This window comes from Setaria viridis, chromosome 4, assembly GCF_005286985.2.
Source record: "Setaria viridis chromosome 4, Setaria_viridis_v4.0, whole genome shotgun sequence".
In the NCBI taxonomy this organism is placed as follows: domain Eukaryota; kingdom Viridiplantae; phylum Streptophyta; class Magnoliopsida; order Poales; family Poaceae; genus Setaria; species Setaria viridis.
In genome coordinates this window covers 3,986,403-4,001,555 of record NC_048266.2, presented here as the reverse complement: position 1 = coordinate 4,001,555, position 15,153 = coordinate 3,986,403, and the positions used below count along the sequence as shown (strand labels likewise).

The 15,153-nt window shown below is 47.2% G+C and overlaps 1 protein-coding gene across 2 annotated transcripts; it reads left to right on the top strand.

Annotated features, from left to right (window-relative positions):
• The first annotated feature begins 2,408 nt into the window (after positions 1-2,408).
• LOC117852606 (uncharacterized) lies at positions 2,409-7,721 on the top strand. 2 transcript variants are annotated; one of them, XM_034734771.2, is made up of 11 exons: positions 2,409-2,614; positions 3,400-3,569; positions 3,663-3,927; positions 4,028-4,256; positions 4,338-4,488; positions 4,602-4,787; positions 5,348-5,390; positions 5,752-6,165; positions 6,249-6,616; positions 6,701-6,937; positions 7,202-7,721. In XM_034734771.2, the coding sequence occupies exons 2-11, from the start codon at positions 3,441-3,443 to the stop codon at positions 7,382-7,384; spliced, it is 2,205 nt and encodes a 734-aa protein (XP_034590662.1). In that variant the 5' UTR covers positions 2,409-2,614; positions 3,400-3,440; the 3' UTR covers positions 7,385-7,721. The 2 variants fall into 2 exon arrangements, with proteins under 2 accessions (XP_034590662.1, XP_034590661.1); XM_034734770.2 differs by having other exon boundaries at positions 3,386-3,569.
• The last annotated feature ends 7,432 nt before the right edge of the window (positions 7,722-15,153 follow it).

Here is a 15,153-nt window from a genome sequence, read left to right as displayed (position 1 = left end):
CTGTGCAGCAGTGCATTTCCAGATGCAAGACGAGGTAAATTGACATAGCAGCCAACAATTCCAGATGTCAGTAGTCAGCTAGCAGCTCATTCCAAGATGGTGACATGCAATACGTAATTGTTGAGCCTTGTGCAACATGTTGCTGTATTTGTCTTTGTTTTTGATTGTTCAAAGCGCAGATTCATTCTAGGGTTTGTGTCCGAAATGAATAAAAAAAACCCTGCAAAGAACACAATATACGAGCTGCAGGAACACACTACGAGCTTTGACCTATTGACCCCATTACCTGGACGGGACCGTGAATCTTGCTTTCAGTTCAGCTACGACCCTCCATCCTTTGCCTCAACATGCGTCCTGTGCACATCAGAAGGTTGGTTTTATCCACTTATTTCGTCGTCTTCTACGTACATTTCTTATCACTACTTTGAAACTAAACATTGATCTTAACTCTTTATATTGGTTATTTTTTTAGGAGGTACTGATACGGGCCTGTTTGGGAGCACTCCACTTCAGAAAAACCAGCTCCACTCTTTCCTAGCTCCACTCCACCAACTCCAAAAAAATATAGAGCTGTTGCACGTGTTTGGCTAATGGCAGTGCTTCAGCTCCAAAAATATGAGCACTTGTTGTGAATGTTCTATTTTACCCTTTGTAAACGGACCCACATGTCATACTCTTCTATTTTCTCCTCTCTTCTTCCTCTCTCTCCTCTCCTCTTCTCTTCTCAGTTTTTGGAGGTGGGACACGCAGACGCGACGCAGCTGGCGCCAGCGCTCTCCGGACGGCGCGAAGACCATGTCGCGGGTGCAGTATAGGCGGTCGGCCATCCGCAGCCTGGGGCAGGTGGCGAAGGTCAGGTCGCGGGTCTTCATGGCCTCCTCCGCGGCGGCCGCCGAGGACGCCACGACGGTGGGCACCTGGCCGAGGAGCTCGCCCCGCCGGCCTGCGCCCCGGCCGCGCCGCCGCGGGGCAGCTCGCCCCCGGCCGGCCTCCGCCCTGGCCGCGCCGCCGCGGGGGAGCTCGCCCCCGGCCGGACGCCCCCGCCGGCTTGCGCCCCATGGGAGAAGGAAATGAAGATGACGGAGGAGATAGAAAAATAAGAACCGAACCGGTAACCTGTGTAACCAGTGGCAATGGTGGGTAAATAACCCCAACTCCATGAGGAGATCTGAAAATCCAAAAATCTCTTGAGGTACTCCATAAAAAATGTGGATCTACCCCCTGCTCCACCTTTTTCCTGGAGCCGGAGTTGCTGGAGCTAGACGTGTTTGGCTGTAAAATCTTTAGAGTTGGTGGAGTGAAGCAATTTTTCCTGAAGTGTAGTGCTCCCAAACACCCCTTAGGACCTGTTTGGTAGAGCTCCAGCTCTGAAAAATAGCTCCAAATCCATAGATCCAGCTAGCTCCACCATAGAGCTGCTCCACCGTGGATCTAATATCTCAAAAAGCGTTTGGTACAGCTCCATTCTTGTCTTTATCTCACTGCCAATTTGGGCCCATTCATCATAATAAAAAAAATATCTCCTTCCTGGCGCTGTTGCACGCATGGTTGAGGTGCTGGCGGGCACGGCCTCGCCGGCGGCCTCGCGCGCGCTGGCGGGCTGACGGGCGCGGCCACGCCGGCAGCCAGGCGACCTCGCGCGCGCGGGCGGGCGCGGCCGCGCCGGCGGCCAGGCGGCCAGGTGCGGGGCGGGGCTTCGGCGGGCGGGGCGGCGCTTCGACGGGCGGAGCGGGGCGGCGGGCGGGGGCGGCCTCACCGGCGGCCGGGTGTGGGGCGGGGCTCCGGCGGGCGGGACGGCGCTCCGGCAGGCGGCGTGCTGGCAGGCGCGGCCCCGCCGGTGGCTAGGCGGGCGGGTGCGGGATGGGGCGCCGGCGGGCGGGACGGGGCTCGAGCGGGCGGGGCGCGCGGGCCGCCGGCGAAGTGAGACGGCGCTCCGACGGGCGGGGCGGTGCTCCGGCAGGTACGGGGCGGCGGTCCTGCGGGCGGGGCGCGGCGGGGCTGCGGCGAGCAGGGCGCGGCCATGGCAGCGCGAGAGGAAGCTATGAAGAAATAGAACGAACCGGTCATTTTCCACTAATGAGTGGCAGTGGTGGGTAATTTCCTCCAACTCCACCAAATTTGATTTCGTGGAGCACCCCCTGAGGTGCTCCACCAAATCCATGGATCTAGGGGTAGATCCACCGTTTTCGTGGAGCAGATCCGTGATGGAGTTGCTGGATTTAAAACTGTTTGGCTGAAAAAATCTAGAGCAGAGCTGTTTTTGAGGATCTGGAGCTGCGTGGAGCTCTACCAAACAGGCCCTTAGTACCGGATCTGGGGGGCAGTTCCCCAGTAGCTACCGTGACCTCCCGGTGCTAAAATCACCCGCTCACCCCCCCCCCCCCCCCACCCCACCCACCCACCCCCACCCACCCACGCGCCTCACTCCCCCCTTCCCCCCTCCCTCCTCCCGCCGCTGCCGCCGCCCGCTCCCTCTCACTCGTCCTCTTCTGCCTCGTTTCCAAGGTCCGGCTATGGGCTCCATCCATGACCCTGGATTCGCTGCTATCGGTCGTTGAGGGGTTGACTGCAGCTTCCCGCCGCCGAATGTGCTGTTCGACCGCATGCAGTTCTGGTAAGGGCTCATACATTATATTCCTCCCCTTCTGACCTTGTTTGGATACTAGTGAGCTGAAGTGGAATGGGAGAGATTGGAGAGTAAATTAGTTCATTTTAGACTCAATCCCCTTTATTTTCTTCCAATCCTTTTCTAACCCTATTTCGGCATGACCACCTGCAATAGTATTCTTGGATATTTGACCAGCAAGAAGCAGATTCTTCACACGCCCTCACCGGTCTCAAATTTCAAATCCATGGTCATGAACTTATGGTCATCAGCTTTTTCGTCAACTTCTGCTTGGTGTGCAAGCCTCCACCTCTGATGGAGCACCTCAAGTTACGGCAGCAACCATCCTAGATTCCTAGTAAAGCGCCGGGCCATCTCTTTGTAATTTTCTTTCGAGGATATTTGCACTTTTCACAGAGTTGAAGCCGAGTTCTATAATATATTCTCGAATTGTTTGTGACATGTAATTCAAGCTAAGCCTTCTCTTTTCTGGTAATTGTTGTTTCCGATTCAGTCATTAGTTAGTTAATCCACATGACACATGTCTTTTGTTTGCAAATTTATGCAGCATGACCTTAGCTTATTTTTTTCGAAAGGGCAACAAAAGTTTTGCCGCAAATTAATTTTATTAGGAAAATAATAAAAAGACTATTGGCCCATTTTTTAATAGAAACTGGGCCCATAAACCAAACAACTAGCGGAGGTGTGCCCCACCACCTCAAACAACTTGCAACTCAAACCACCCTACTAATCTTAGCTTATGCTTATCTTATGTGAAAGGATTTCTATTATAGATGGGATGCTGCAGCCAGCCTTGTAGGAGTTTGAGAATATCATGGAGAACGATCCACAACATACAAGTGTGATGCCAAGCGATTTCACATTCCATTTGTTAGAACAAATTACAAATAAGTTTTCCAAGGATCGGATAATTGGTTCTGGAGGTTATGGAGTGGTTTACAAGGTATGGTTATTGCTTGGGTCTTATATATTTCAAATTATATTATCATTAACTACAACAACCCCTGTACCATATTAACAAGATATAATCTAACAGGGAGTACTCGACAATGGGGAAGAGATTGCTGTGAAGAAGCTTTGTAATAAGCATCCAGGACTTGATGATGATAAGCAATTTACAAATGAGTGTACTAACCTTATGAGACTCCAACATCAAAATATAGTCCGTTTAGTTGGCTACTGCTATGAAATAGCTCATAAAGTTGTGGAGTACAATGGAAAATATGTTTACGCAGGAGTGGAAGAACGAGCTCTCTGTTTTGAATACTTGCAGGGTGGAACCCTTGAAAACCTTCTTTCTGGTACGATTATGCTCTAGTTCAATTCTAATATTTTTGCATGAAAATAAAATTGTTCTCTAAATTTTATGTCTTGGTAACACACTTTTACTTATGCCTACAGATGAATCCTGCGGACTTGGTTGGCACACACGTTACAAAATAATTAGAGGAGTTTGTGAGGGTTTACATTATCTTCATAATGGATCCAAAGACCCTATCTACCATCTAGACTTAAAACCTGCAAATATAATGCTGGATAAGAATATGGTGCCAAAAATAGGAGATTTTGGCTTGTCAAGACTCTTTGATTCAACACAAACCTGTACCACGAAAGTAATCATAGGAACGCCGTAAGTTGATTCTGCATGAGGAATTGCCAACCTCTTTTGTTGATTTTTTATAAAAAAATAATTATATTTGATACCATGCAGTGGATACATGCCACCGGAGTACATCAATAGATACCAAATCACACGAAAGTTTGATGTATTCAGTTTGGGCGTTATAATCATACAAGTAATGGCAGGATGTGGGGGTTACTTGAAATGTGGAGATATGTCTCACCAAGAATTTATTGATCTTGTAAGAAACATCCTACTTCATGAACATCAGACCTTTTTCATAAATATTATGTTGTGTTGACTTGTCTTTGTGCATGTTTGCCATCTATTGGCATTGTGTTTTCAAATCTGCAGGTACACAGAAACTGGGGGAAAAGGCTTCAGGTTACAATGTCATCACATACATCGCATGAGATTAAGACATGCATCGAAATAGCATTAAGATGTGTGGAGTCCGACCGAGTGAAAAGGCCTACTATAGCAGAGATTGTTGATGAACTGAATAAGATTGATGATGTGAAAAGATCACTTGCAGACGAGGTTTTGTCACACTGTTCCCAATGATTGTTCATTTTCACCTGCAACATGACTTTGTCTACAAATTGTGGCATTCTTTATCCTATGTTTTATGGAATATGATCAAGCTAAATTCCCTGCCATAATTGTCCTCCAATTAACAAATTTTCCACTCATACACTGCCACATACCCTTCTAATTTCAATCTTTGCCAACCTATACTGTTTTTTTAACCTCCTAGCTTCTACCATTATACTCTTTTCATATATTTATGCGGGTGATAAGAAGTAGAAAGGCGGAGACTGCTAATGAACTACTGAAGCTAAAAAAAGGAGCTTATTGTAGCTGTCACCACAGCATTCTGAAAAAAAATGGAGCTAGCCCCGTTGAAAATATTCAGTAATTAATCCTGGATCGTATTTAGAGTAATGTCCTTACTTGGTTGTTACTGGATGAATTTTGATATTATGTGGATAGTTGGGTATCTAAAGCTCTTTTTTTAGTAAATAGGTGGATTTGGTGTAATTCACCAGTGTTGTCTAAATTTTTCTGGATAAGAATTGGACCTATTTTTGTTGTTGCAGGACAACTTACATAGCACGCAAGTGAAGCTATACACGAATTCAGGTAAGCATCATGATTAAAATATTGTCTGCTAGCTAAATGGCATATTGAAAAACAAGTTGATACATATCATACAAGGAGATAAAGGCTTTCCCTTATTAAGAAAAATGCTTATTAGAATATTTATAAAGTGCTATAATGTTAAGAGAGCTTTTTTAAATCATGGAATGTGTTGCGCACTGGCACTGAATGGTGACTATTTTGTGTTTCCATCATTCATGTGCCACTGGCAGTAAAGAAAAGTCACTCATTAGAATTTGATTTTGTCACATTATTGAGCAGCATGGTGTTTGTTGAGTTTCAGAAGACTTAATTGTTCTTGCAGTGATAGGACACTAATTATCTTTTTAAAAAATGGGTGCAGGTGCTGCTGACGCAGAGGGTGCCTTGACTGTCGACCACGGGGACGACGGTAAAGAGCAAGAACACATGACTCTTGAAGACAAGATCCTAGAGGATGACCCATCCGACACTGAATATCCTGGTCCACAAACTGGTGGGACACTCGAGAGGTTGCGCTCTATGTGGGCTATGGTCAAGCCCACCTTGAAAGCCAAATCTGGTGGCCGTGAGGATGGCCTCTTCCGGTGTCGCGATCTTGCGCGGTGCCAAGACGGCGACTTCTCGGTCGCTGTCGTGCAGGCCAACGTCTCGATGGAGGATCAGTTCTTGGCTGAGTCAGGCCTGCCTTTTGGCACCGTTGCCGGCATCTTCGATGGTCACGGTGGCTCTGAGGCCGCCCACTTCATACGTGACCACCTCGTCCCCAACCTCCAAGGTGAGAGCCGAAGTTTAACCAGATTCGCTGTCTAGCTGCAGGACGTGCAGACAATGTGGACTAATTAGGTTTGATCTATGTAGAGACCTCTTCTGGCCCGCAGGGCGTGACAGCTGATGCCATCAGGGAGGCATTTCTGGCCACAGAGCAGGGATTCATCACGCTCGTGTCACGCCAATGGGAGACCAAGCCAAGACTTGCCACAGTGGGGTCATGCTGCCTTGTTGGCGTCGTGCACCAGAGGACTCTCTTCATCGCCAACCTTGGGAACTCCCGAGCTGTTCTTGGGAAGGTCTTGCGCGGCACCGGGGAGGTTCTCGCGGTGCCGCTGTCAGCGGAGCACAATGTCAACTATGACGAAGTCAGGAAGGAACTCATTGCTGAGCACCCTGATGATCCGGATATTGTTGTTTGCCATCATAATGTCTGGAGGGTGAAAGGCCTCATGCGGGTTGGTCTTATCTTAATTTGTAGTCTTCTGTCGCGGTACTTGAATTGCATATATTCAGTGCTTACGCAGTGATCGATGATGCAGGTGTCGAGATCAATAGGTGACGCATACTTGAAAGATCCGCAATATAACATGGAACCACTCGATCGAAAATTCAGGCTTCGTACACCATTCAGCAAACCTTTATTGAGTGCCAGCCCATCCATCTTATCTCATAGTCTTCAACCATGTGACCGTTTCGTCATATTTGCCTCAGATGGTCTGTGGGAACATTTGACTAACCAGGAGGCCGTTGACATTGTTCAAAAACATCAACGTGCTGTAAGTTTCCACTTGTCTTCCATTGCATTGAGCTTGTTTATATGGTCCTTCCTAGTTTCTTGGCTTGTAGATGCTATAAAGTACGTAATATAGCAATGCTGCTGACAATCTGACATGCCTTGCTTGCTGTACGCCTGTACTAGTCGTAATGTCCAATTCGCTTGTGTATATATTACTGCAAGGATAGTTCTGGTTTCCCCTGTTGATGGATTAATGACAGCACCTCTCTATTATGTCTGGCATGCTTGTCTTTGGTTTACTCAGGAGGGAAGTGCGAGACGACTCATTAAAGCAGCTCTCGTTGAAGCAGCGCCAAAACGTGACTTGGCATACTCAGACATCAAGAAGATCGATAGGGGGGTTCGCAGGCATTTCCACGACGATATTACTGTCATCGTCCTATTTTTCAACCATGCAGTACAGCCCCTTTCCATAAGATTACGCTAATGGCAGTAATGGGCCATGATGTAGTTCATCCATGGATGCTCAATTTCTAGCACCAGGAAACGCTGATGAGATGCTTTCATAACCGACATTGCTGCGAAAAATACACAACCCAACATGTAACGCATGCATTGTCAGGAGTGTGAAGCGCAATATGTAATAGGCGTATTCGTGTGTGATGTTGGCGTAAACAAGTTAAGTGTGTGTTGGCCCACTGGGCAGTGTTTGGCTGTGAGCACATAATCTCCAGTCTTGTATCGATGAACGCTGAACTGAATATTTTGGGTATGAACTACTGAAACTTGGAGAAGGGGACATCTTCCTCCCTCCTCCCTAGCTATCATCTGTCCCTTGATTCGATCTGTGGAGGCTACAAAATTCATGTCAGAGCACCCTAATTACACCATAACCAGCTAAGCGGCTGTCTCCTGGATGGCTGGCCCCATTCTAACCCTTCTATGCAAAGGTAATTGCCAAAAGCTGTGGAAGGAAAACTATAAAACCTGCAAGTGTCAGCAACTTTTGCTCGATTGCTTCAAAATGGTACTCCTTTCCTTCCGTCCCGCGAAAGCTGTTCGTTTAGCCTTCAAAACTTGTCCCATAAGGATTGTCCATATAACTTTCAGACAATCCAACAAAGATCCTCATAATACCTTCTGACCCAGTTAACAAATCGATCGGTTACTCCCACCATTGATGCCCGAGCCAGACTCGCTAAATAAGGAAGGTTAATAGGTGCAAGCGTGCATGCATAATTAATTCTTCTCGGTAATCCATCCAATTAAGAAGAGTTATTAGGGGTACCTTGGACTTTTAGCATTATTACTATCTTATCTAAAATTTTCAAAACGAACAGTCTTTGTGGGACGGAGGGAGTAGGTCGACTCCAAGGAATAACATCGTCAACTGTCTTAATAATCACTTAATGAACATTAGGAAGTTCCATTTGCATCCACTGTTTTCTGTGGTCCCTTGAAGGCTTAAGGGCATGTTCAACAGTCTAGACGGTTGCTATCTGTGAATACATTGAATATCGCACACAGATGGTAAAATAGACAATTTGTACAATGACTTGTCTATTAGGTTGTCTATATCATGTTTAATTCATATATGGGCACATAAATCATGATGATCAAGTATAATTTGATCTTTGTATACTATTTTGTCGCTTGATCGAGAGAATGTACTATGTATGCCGTTCGATACCTTATTAGGACTATTATGTAATTTTTATTTTATTCCATATCCTTTTTGTTTTTTCGTACGTTCTTGGTACCTAAATGAATTTTCAGAAATTACTATCCTTAGCAGGGGTTGCATTATAAAATTGCAAGGACTATATTGTAAATTGGCTTGGAAAAATATCTCCCGTGAAGTTCTCTGCTGTTTCCTCTTTCTCTCGATCTTTCCCTTCTCGCAGCGAGTCGCGACCGGCGGATTTGGCCGGAAGAGCGGTACGCGCTAACCGGCAGCACGCAAGCGCGGGGTGCCGCAGGCAAACGGCGCAGCAGCGCGGCGGCTGGCATGCCGGCGGGTGGCGCGGCGGTTGAAGGGGACAGCGAGGTGCAGGGCTCGACGGGGACGGGAACGGCGCCGGTAAGGAGCGGCGGCTTCTCCGCGGGGAACGACGTGCTCACTCGATCCCAAGGAATCGACCTTGCAGTCAGCGGAGTTTCCTAAAACTTTTTAGCCAGCCTTCTAAAAACTTCTAAAAACTTCTAAAAAGAGTGTTTGATTTCACCTCTTAAAACTGACTAAAGCTACTAAATTCAGTGGCAAAAGGATCATGAGGCTAATCCCAGTGGGAGTTTCATAGAGGTTTCATGCACATTAAATACGGTAACACATCAGCATATGTGATGATATGGCATGGTAGTTATGAAGTGAGAGAGGGAAGGAGTTTCATCAGGATGAAACTGTGTATACACTATTTTCAAGACTATGAAACCTATTGAAACTTGCATTGGGGGCTATAGAGTTTCGTTTCAGCTAACCATATCCAATCACATGCCTCACAATTAAATGTCATGGGCATCCTATGAAATCGTGAAATGAAACTGTGCACTGTGACTCCCTGTTTCATTCATGAGAATACACCTCATGGGATGATGTGGCATTCTTGGAAACAGCGCAATGAAATCTTGCACTTGGACTAGCGTGATGCTTCTCTACACGCTCGTGGAGAAGAAGATGGATTCGCGAAGAAGAAGATGGATTTGCCGCCCCATGGCGGGTTCCTCCTCCTCATCATCCTTCACCGTCACGGCCTCACCCATGGGGACATCCGCCGCAACCCCTTGATCCTTGGCCCCACCACATGGGGTAGCGCCTCCAGGTGGCCCAGCCCGGCCGACAGACGCGACGCCGCCGCCTCCGCCACAACCTTCGCGGGCGGCGTAGGGATGAGACGGAGCTCCGGGAGTGGGGTGGGGAGCGGCGGGCAGCGTCCAGGGGGAGCAAGCGGCCGCCGGCGTCGGTGGAGCGGGAGGGCGTCCTGGGGCTCCGGGGCCGGCGCGATGGTGACACCCTGTAACAGCTGCCATTAGAGGCATTACAATGACTTTGAGCAATTAGAGGCAATTCCAAAAGAAAAAGAAAAGAAATTGGCAAAAAGATCAAATTCGGTCAAATTTGACCGAAATTTGAATTTCAAATTCGAAATTCAGAAAAATTTGACAAACATGTGGAATACAAGTGTAAGATTATTTGGAACTGAGGGATCAAAAATTCGGAGTTGAAACAGTGCCAAAAATCTCAGAAGAAATTGAAAAGGGAAATGAAAATCTGCCTTTACTGTTCACCGTCCGAAAATAGGATTCAGAGAAAACAGCTTCAAAGTTCAATTTGGAAATTGATTTCTGGAAAAATTTTCAAATAAGTGCACCAAGACAACTACACTATACTGATGTATGAACTTTGAACTACAATATTCATATGTTGTTGGCCAGGAACAGTGAAGGGAAGGGAGTCAAACTCAAGCCCAAAGTCAGCACAAAATCATAGTTAACTGAAACTCTGAAAATGACTAAGTCTGGAACCGACAGTATGAGGTCGATTTTGAATTCAAATTCAGAGCAATGTGGATCAAGAAAGGTAGGCGTTTATGAGCAAAATGGAACATTGGGACATTGTAGAACACATTTAGGAAGAAGTTGGACTGGAAAAACAAGGTTTAGGTCACTGAATTGGGTTACCAAGTGAGATCGACACCACTGTCGATAACTGACGAACTGAATGTCAGTTTCAGTGAATTTCAGAGGAAACCGAGAAACAAATCCAAATTCAATTCTATTTGATGTTTATCTCGAACCAGAACCAAAACAAAAGATGACGAGTTTGAGATTATCTACAACTTCGTTTAAGGCGCTGGAGGCCGTCGGATTGAAGATCGACCACGACTCGGTTCTGAAGGTCACGGGCGGTGACAGAGCACCCAGACGTGTCGCCGCCGCCGTCGTCGGTCGACCGCCAGAGCGACTAGCTAGGCCACCTCCTCACCACGCAAGCCTACGGATAGGCCACGGTGTCGTCCATGCGAGGGGTGAAACGCTTGAATAATTACTGCTCCCGCCGCCGTTTCACCGTCTCCCTTTTTACCGCCGCCCGCTCTCCTCTGGCAAAGCACCGCCGCCGAGCAAATTCCACCGCCACATCTCGCCTCCCGTCAATTCCTCTCACCCACTCCTCCACAGACACCCTAGCTACACCCCAGACCAGTCGTTGTCCCACATCCCTGCCAGAGTAACTGTGTTCGCCGTTGTTTCTGTCCGCCGCCGTCGCGCCGCCCGCTCACAGTGAGAACCACCTTGCGCTGTTTCTCTTCTATCTTGAGTAGTCGTAGTCGAGTCTCTAGGGTCCTAGGATGGAGTAGAGGTAGTTGTTTGAGTCGTTTGTGTCGATGTCGTGAGAAGCCACGGCCGGCCGAGGAAGTCGCCGCCCGTCGCCGTGGAGGGGATGGCTCCGGCCATCTCCCGGGGAGCTGTTGCCGCGCGCGGGGCCGTATAGGTGTGGAGGTGGTGTTGCGACCTAGTCCCGCAGCCGGGAGGGCGCCGGCCGGCGAGCCGCGCCGCCCCCTGTCACGGGCGCGTTTTGGCGGGAGGTAGGAGAAGGCGCTGGGCGCTCGGGCCCACGCGTCAGAGAGAAGAGGGGGGAGAAGGAGAAGGCCGAAGCGGTGCGGCCGGTTGCTGGGCCGCGGTCGTGAGGCCCAGTAATACGCGCGCAGTTCGGCCGAAAAAGAAAAAGGAGGCCGGAGCAGTTCACGGGCCAGCGTCGCGGAGACCCAGGGAGTCACGCGCGAGTCGGCCGGGAAAAGAAGAAGAGGCCGGAGGCCCAGAGCAGTAGCAGGCCGGCCCGCGGGAAAAGAAGAAAAAGAGAAAGTGGGCCAGTGGGCCGCTACTGGGTTGCGAAGTGAAGAAGAAAGGGGAAATCGGCCCGCGAGGCCCGTCGGGGAGAGGAGATAAGGCCGGCGGGTAGAAGGAATAAGAGGAGTGGGGTCCGCGCCGTGGGGCCCAGTGTTCGTGAGAGAGGGTAGAGAGTGGGTGAGTAAGAAAAGTATTCCGGGTGATTTTCGGGAAAAATTAGATTTCCTTTAGCGAAATAATTCGTTTAAATTCGTTTTACACCATTTTAATCACATAAATTTGTAGGAGTGTCCAAAATTAGTGAAACCAATTTTGTTAGGCTTGTTTTATTTTCCTTTATGCATTAAAATTTTTACACCCTAGGAAAATAATAAAAATTCGGGTATTTATTTAATGCCTTCCTTTTAAGGTAATTAAATAAATACTTAATATTTATAAAATGTATAAAATGTGAATAACACTTTATTAATCACAAATAATTCTTAACCCATAGGAAATTAGATTTTCAAGTTAGGAAATAATTACCACTTTTTCAAAAATTAAAAGAAAAAGCTATAAGGAGGGTTAAATAAGAAAAATAAAAGTATAGGTTAATCTTTTTAGATTTTTGTGTGTTGGCTTGCAACTTTATCATGATAAGTCGTATAATCCTTGTTGGCTTACAACTTTATCATGAAGGAAAGTTGTATAGTCTGTTATTCAAAAATTTTGCATTCTAACCCCCTGCATGTATTATGCCGTAGATCCCGAAGCACCGGAAGAAGATTATTGGGAATTCTCAGAAGGACCTTCGGAATCCGAAGAAGTGTTTGAGTTTGTTCCCTGTGAAGCCAATCCGTCAGCTTCTACTAATCTTTTTAGCGAACAAGGCAAGCCCCGGTGCATTTATACCTATCTATTTTGGAGTCGTTATTTCATGTGACTAGTTATAGGTTATTTGCTTATTGCATGCACTAAGTCTAGGAGTTGATTGAAACCTATTCTTGTGTATGATCATGCCTTGATTTAAGGACATCTTTGCCACTTGTTCAAACCTTAGAAACTACCCAAGTCTAAAAATGCTTACTTGCTTACATGCTTGGGTTACCAACCTTAAGGAAAACTCTTAAGTCATACATGTTGCTTATAAAGGATAACTTGGGAAGTGAAAACGGACAGAAGCTAGAGATGTAGTTATATCTGCTAGATTAATCTGGTTAAGGCCCGATTCGTTGTCTTAACTTTTGATCAAGTGATAAACATCTGATCACTTACTGGGTATGGGACCAGTAAAGCCCAGTAGGTTAGTAAACTCTGTGATCAGGAATACTTCGTACCCGCGCTTGACGTGCTGGAGATTGGTAGGGGTGTAGCCTGAAACTCACATGGAGATCGGGCCAGACGTGGGGTCCCATGTGGGGGTGCATCCCTGGGTCCGGGTAGTCGTATTCCTAATCATTGACTTTGCTAATCGAGAGGTTGTTAGATACGACCTGGACAGTCGTATAACGCTGGTGATCAGGGTACTCTCCTGCAGGATGTAATTAGATCCGGATCGCCGCAATTCTCGGTTATGAATGCGCTTGATCACTGTTGAGCATCGTAGTATTAATTCATACAATATGTAATCTCCTGTTATCAATAAATGTATGATTTAACAGATATGATTGCTTTTACTTCCGTTATCATTTAGAATGGTTAGGTAATGACTTAACTCAATTAAAAGATAAAACTAAGGCCTTACTCGTAGTAAGCTTTTCGGCAAAATTTGTGTCAACCAAGCACACCCAAAAGCTGGCACGCATTCCAAAGAAAACTATTATATTGGTTAGTCGGGTAAGACTTGCTGAGTACCCCGTACTCAGGGTTTTCCCCTTGTGGCTGTCTTTCAGAAGCTCCACAGGAGGCTACCGAGGAGGAGACCCCGAAGCCCTAGGGTATTGACCTGAGTCTCACAATACCCTAGAGAAAAGTTTATCTACGCATCTTCTCCTGAACTATTAATCTTAGAACTTGACTAACACGGCACCACTAAGTTTGTTTCAACTTATGTCCTGTAATAACTCGTACCTCTTAATTATGTATGTAAAAATGTAATGTTTGTTGATATTATCCCATCGCGGATATTATCCTGATGTATGGTTATGAGACACGCCGTGGATCCTTCGAGAAGTCCTAGGGACACTTGACGGACTACCAGACTTATGCTGTTTTAGGTGCGTTTCGGATAATTGTCGTTCCGACGGCGATTAGGCGCACTTAAACCAGCTTAAGTTGGGCGGTTCCGCCACACACCCTCCTTTCGGAGCACGGGGCGATGGTCCGCGTCGGAGTCGTAGGCAGCCTCGGAGTCGGATCCGGCCGCGGCTGAGTCCTCCACTGGCGGCGGATCGAGCGGCGGCAAGGATAGGGGCGGCGGGATTAGGGTGAACGGGATGAGGGAGAAAGGGTCTGGCGTGGGGGATGAGGGTGCGGGGGCAGTAGCGGTCCAGAACAACTTTTAGTCGATTTTAGGAGGGGGTGGAGCTCCTAAAGGAATTGGAGCCTCCTAAAACTTTTTAGGAGCTTTTAGGAGATGTGTTTGGTTTTTTAGGCAAGTTTTAGTCACTTTTCAGCTCCTAAAATTTTTAGGAGGTGGAACCAAACAGAATCGAAATTGTCTGGTATGCGTGGGAGCGCGAGCCCGCTGCAGCTTTGGTGTATGTCTCCATCTGTGTCCCTCCACACGTGGAGACCACCTATTGGCTTCCCCTCCTGTCCAGGTCCACTAATTTTCCATCGTTATCCCACGCCACCAGGAAACGGAACCGTCATCTAGTCTGTCACCGCTCCGTCCTCCGTTCTATCCTTTCCCCTTCTCTGCTCCAAGCTGGTCCGCCTAGCTGCTACACAAATCGAAGAGCTTGATCTCAACGGGACTTTACATCCAGTAGCAAGAAGCTCGATTGGTGCAACAACAAGGTAAACCACAGTGGCAGGGAGCTGATTTGGTGTGCGGAATCTCGATTATTGTTGATTTCAATTTGGATGGGCAGGATCTCGATTCCGGCTGCAGGATTTCGATTTGGGTGGCCACAACCTCGATTCCTCCTGCAAGATCTTGATTAGGGCAAGTGAGGATTCTATTTTGCGGTTTCCTCATCGCTGCATCCAATCAGAATCACCATGGTGGGACATTGAGCTAGGAGGGTGATGCATGACTTGCTGACAGCAGGTGCTGTGAAGACAATGGTGATGGTGTATCCTTCAAGGTCCTCTTCTCGGAGGAAAGAATCTTCCTCCTGACAAATTTAGTCTGGTTAGTTGTCTTGTGCCTTCCCCCTTTTTTCTTGAGGAATATGCACTTTACCACTTCAGTGTGATACTTGCAATCGACTAATTAGTTCATGAACAGAAACGAAATTGTATTAATTGTTTCGGTACAAAACACAT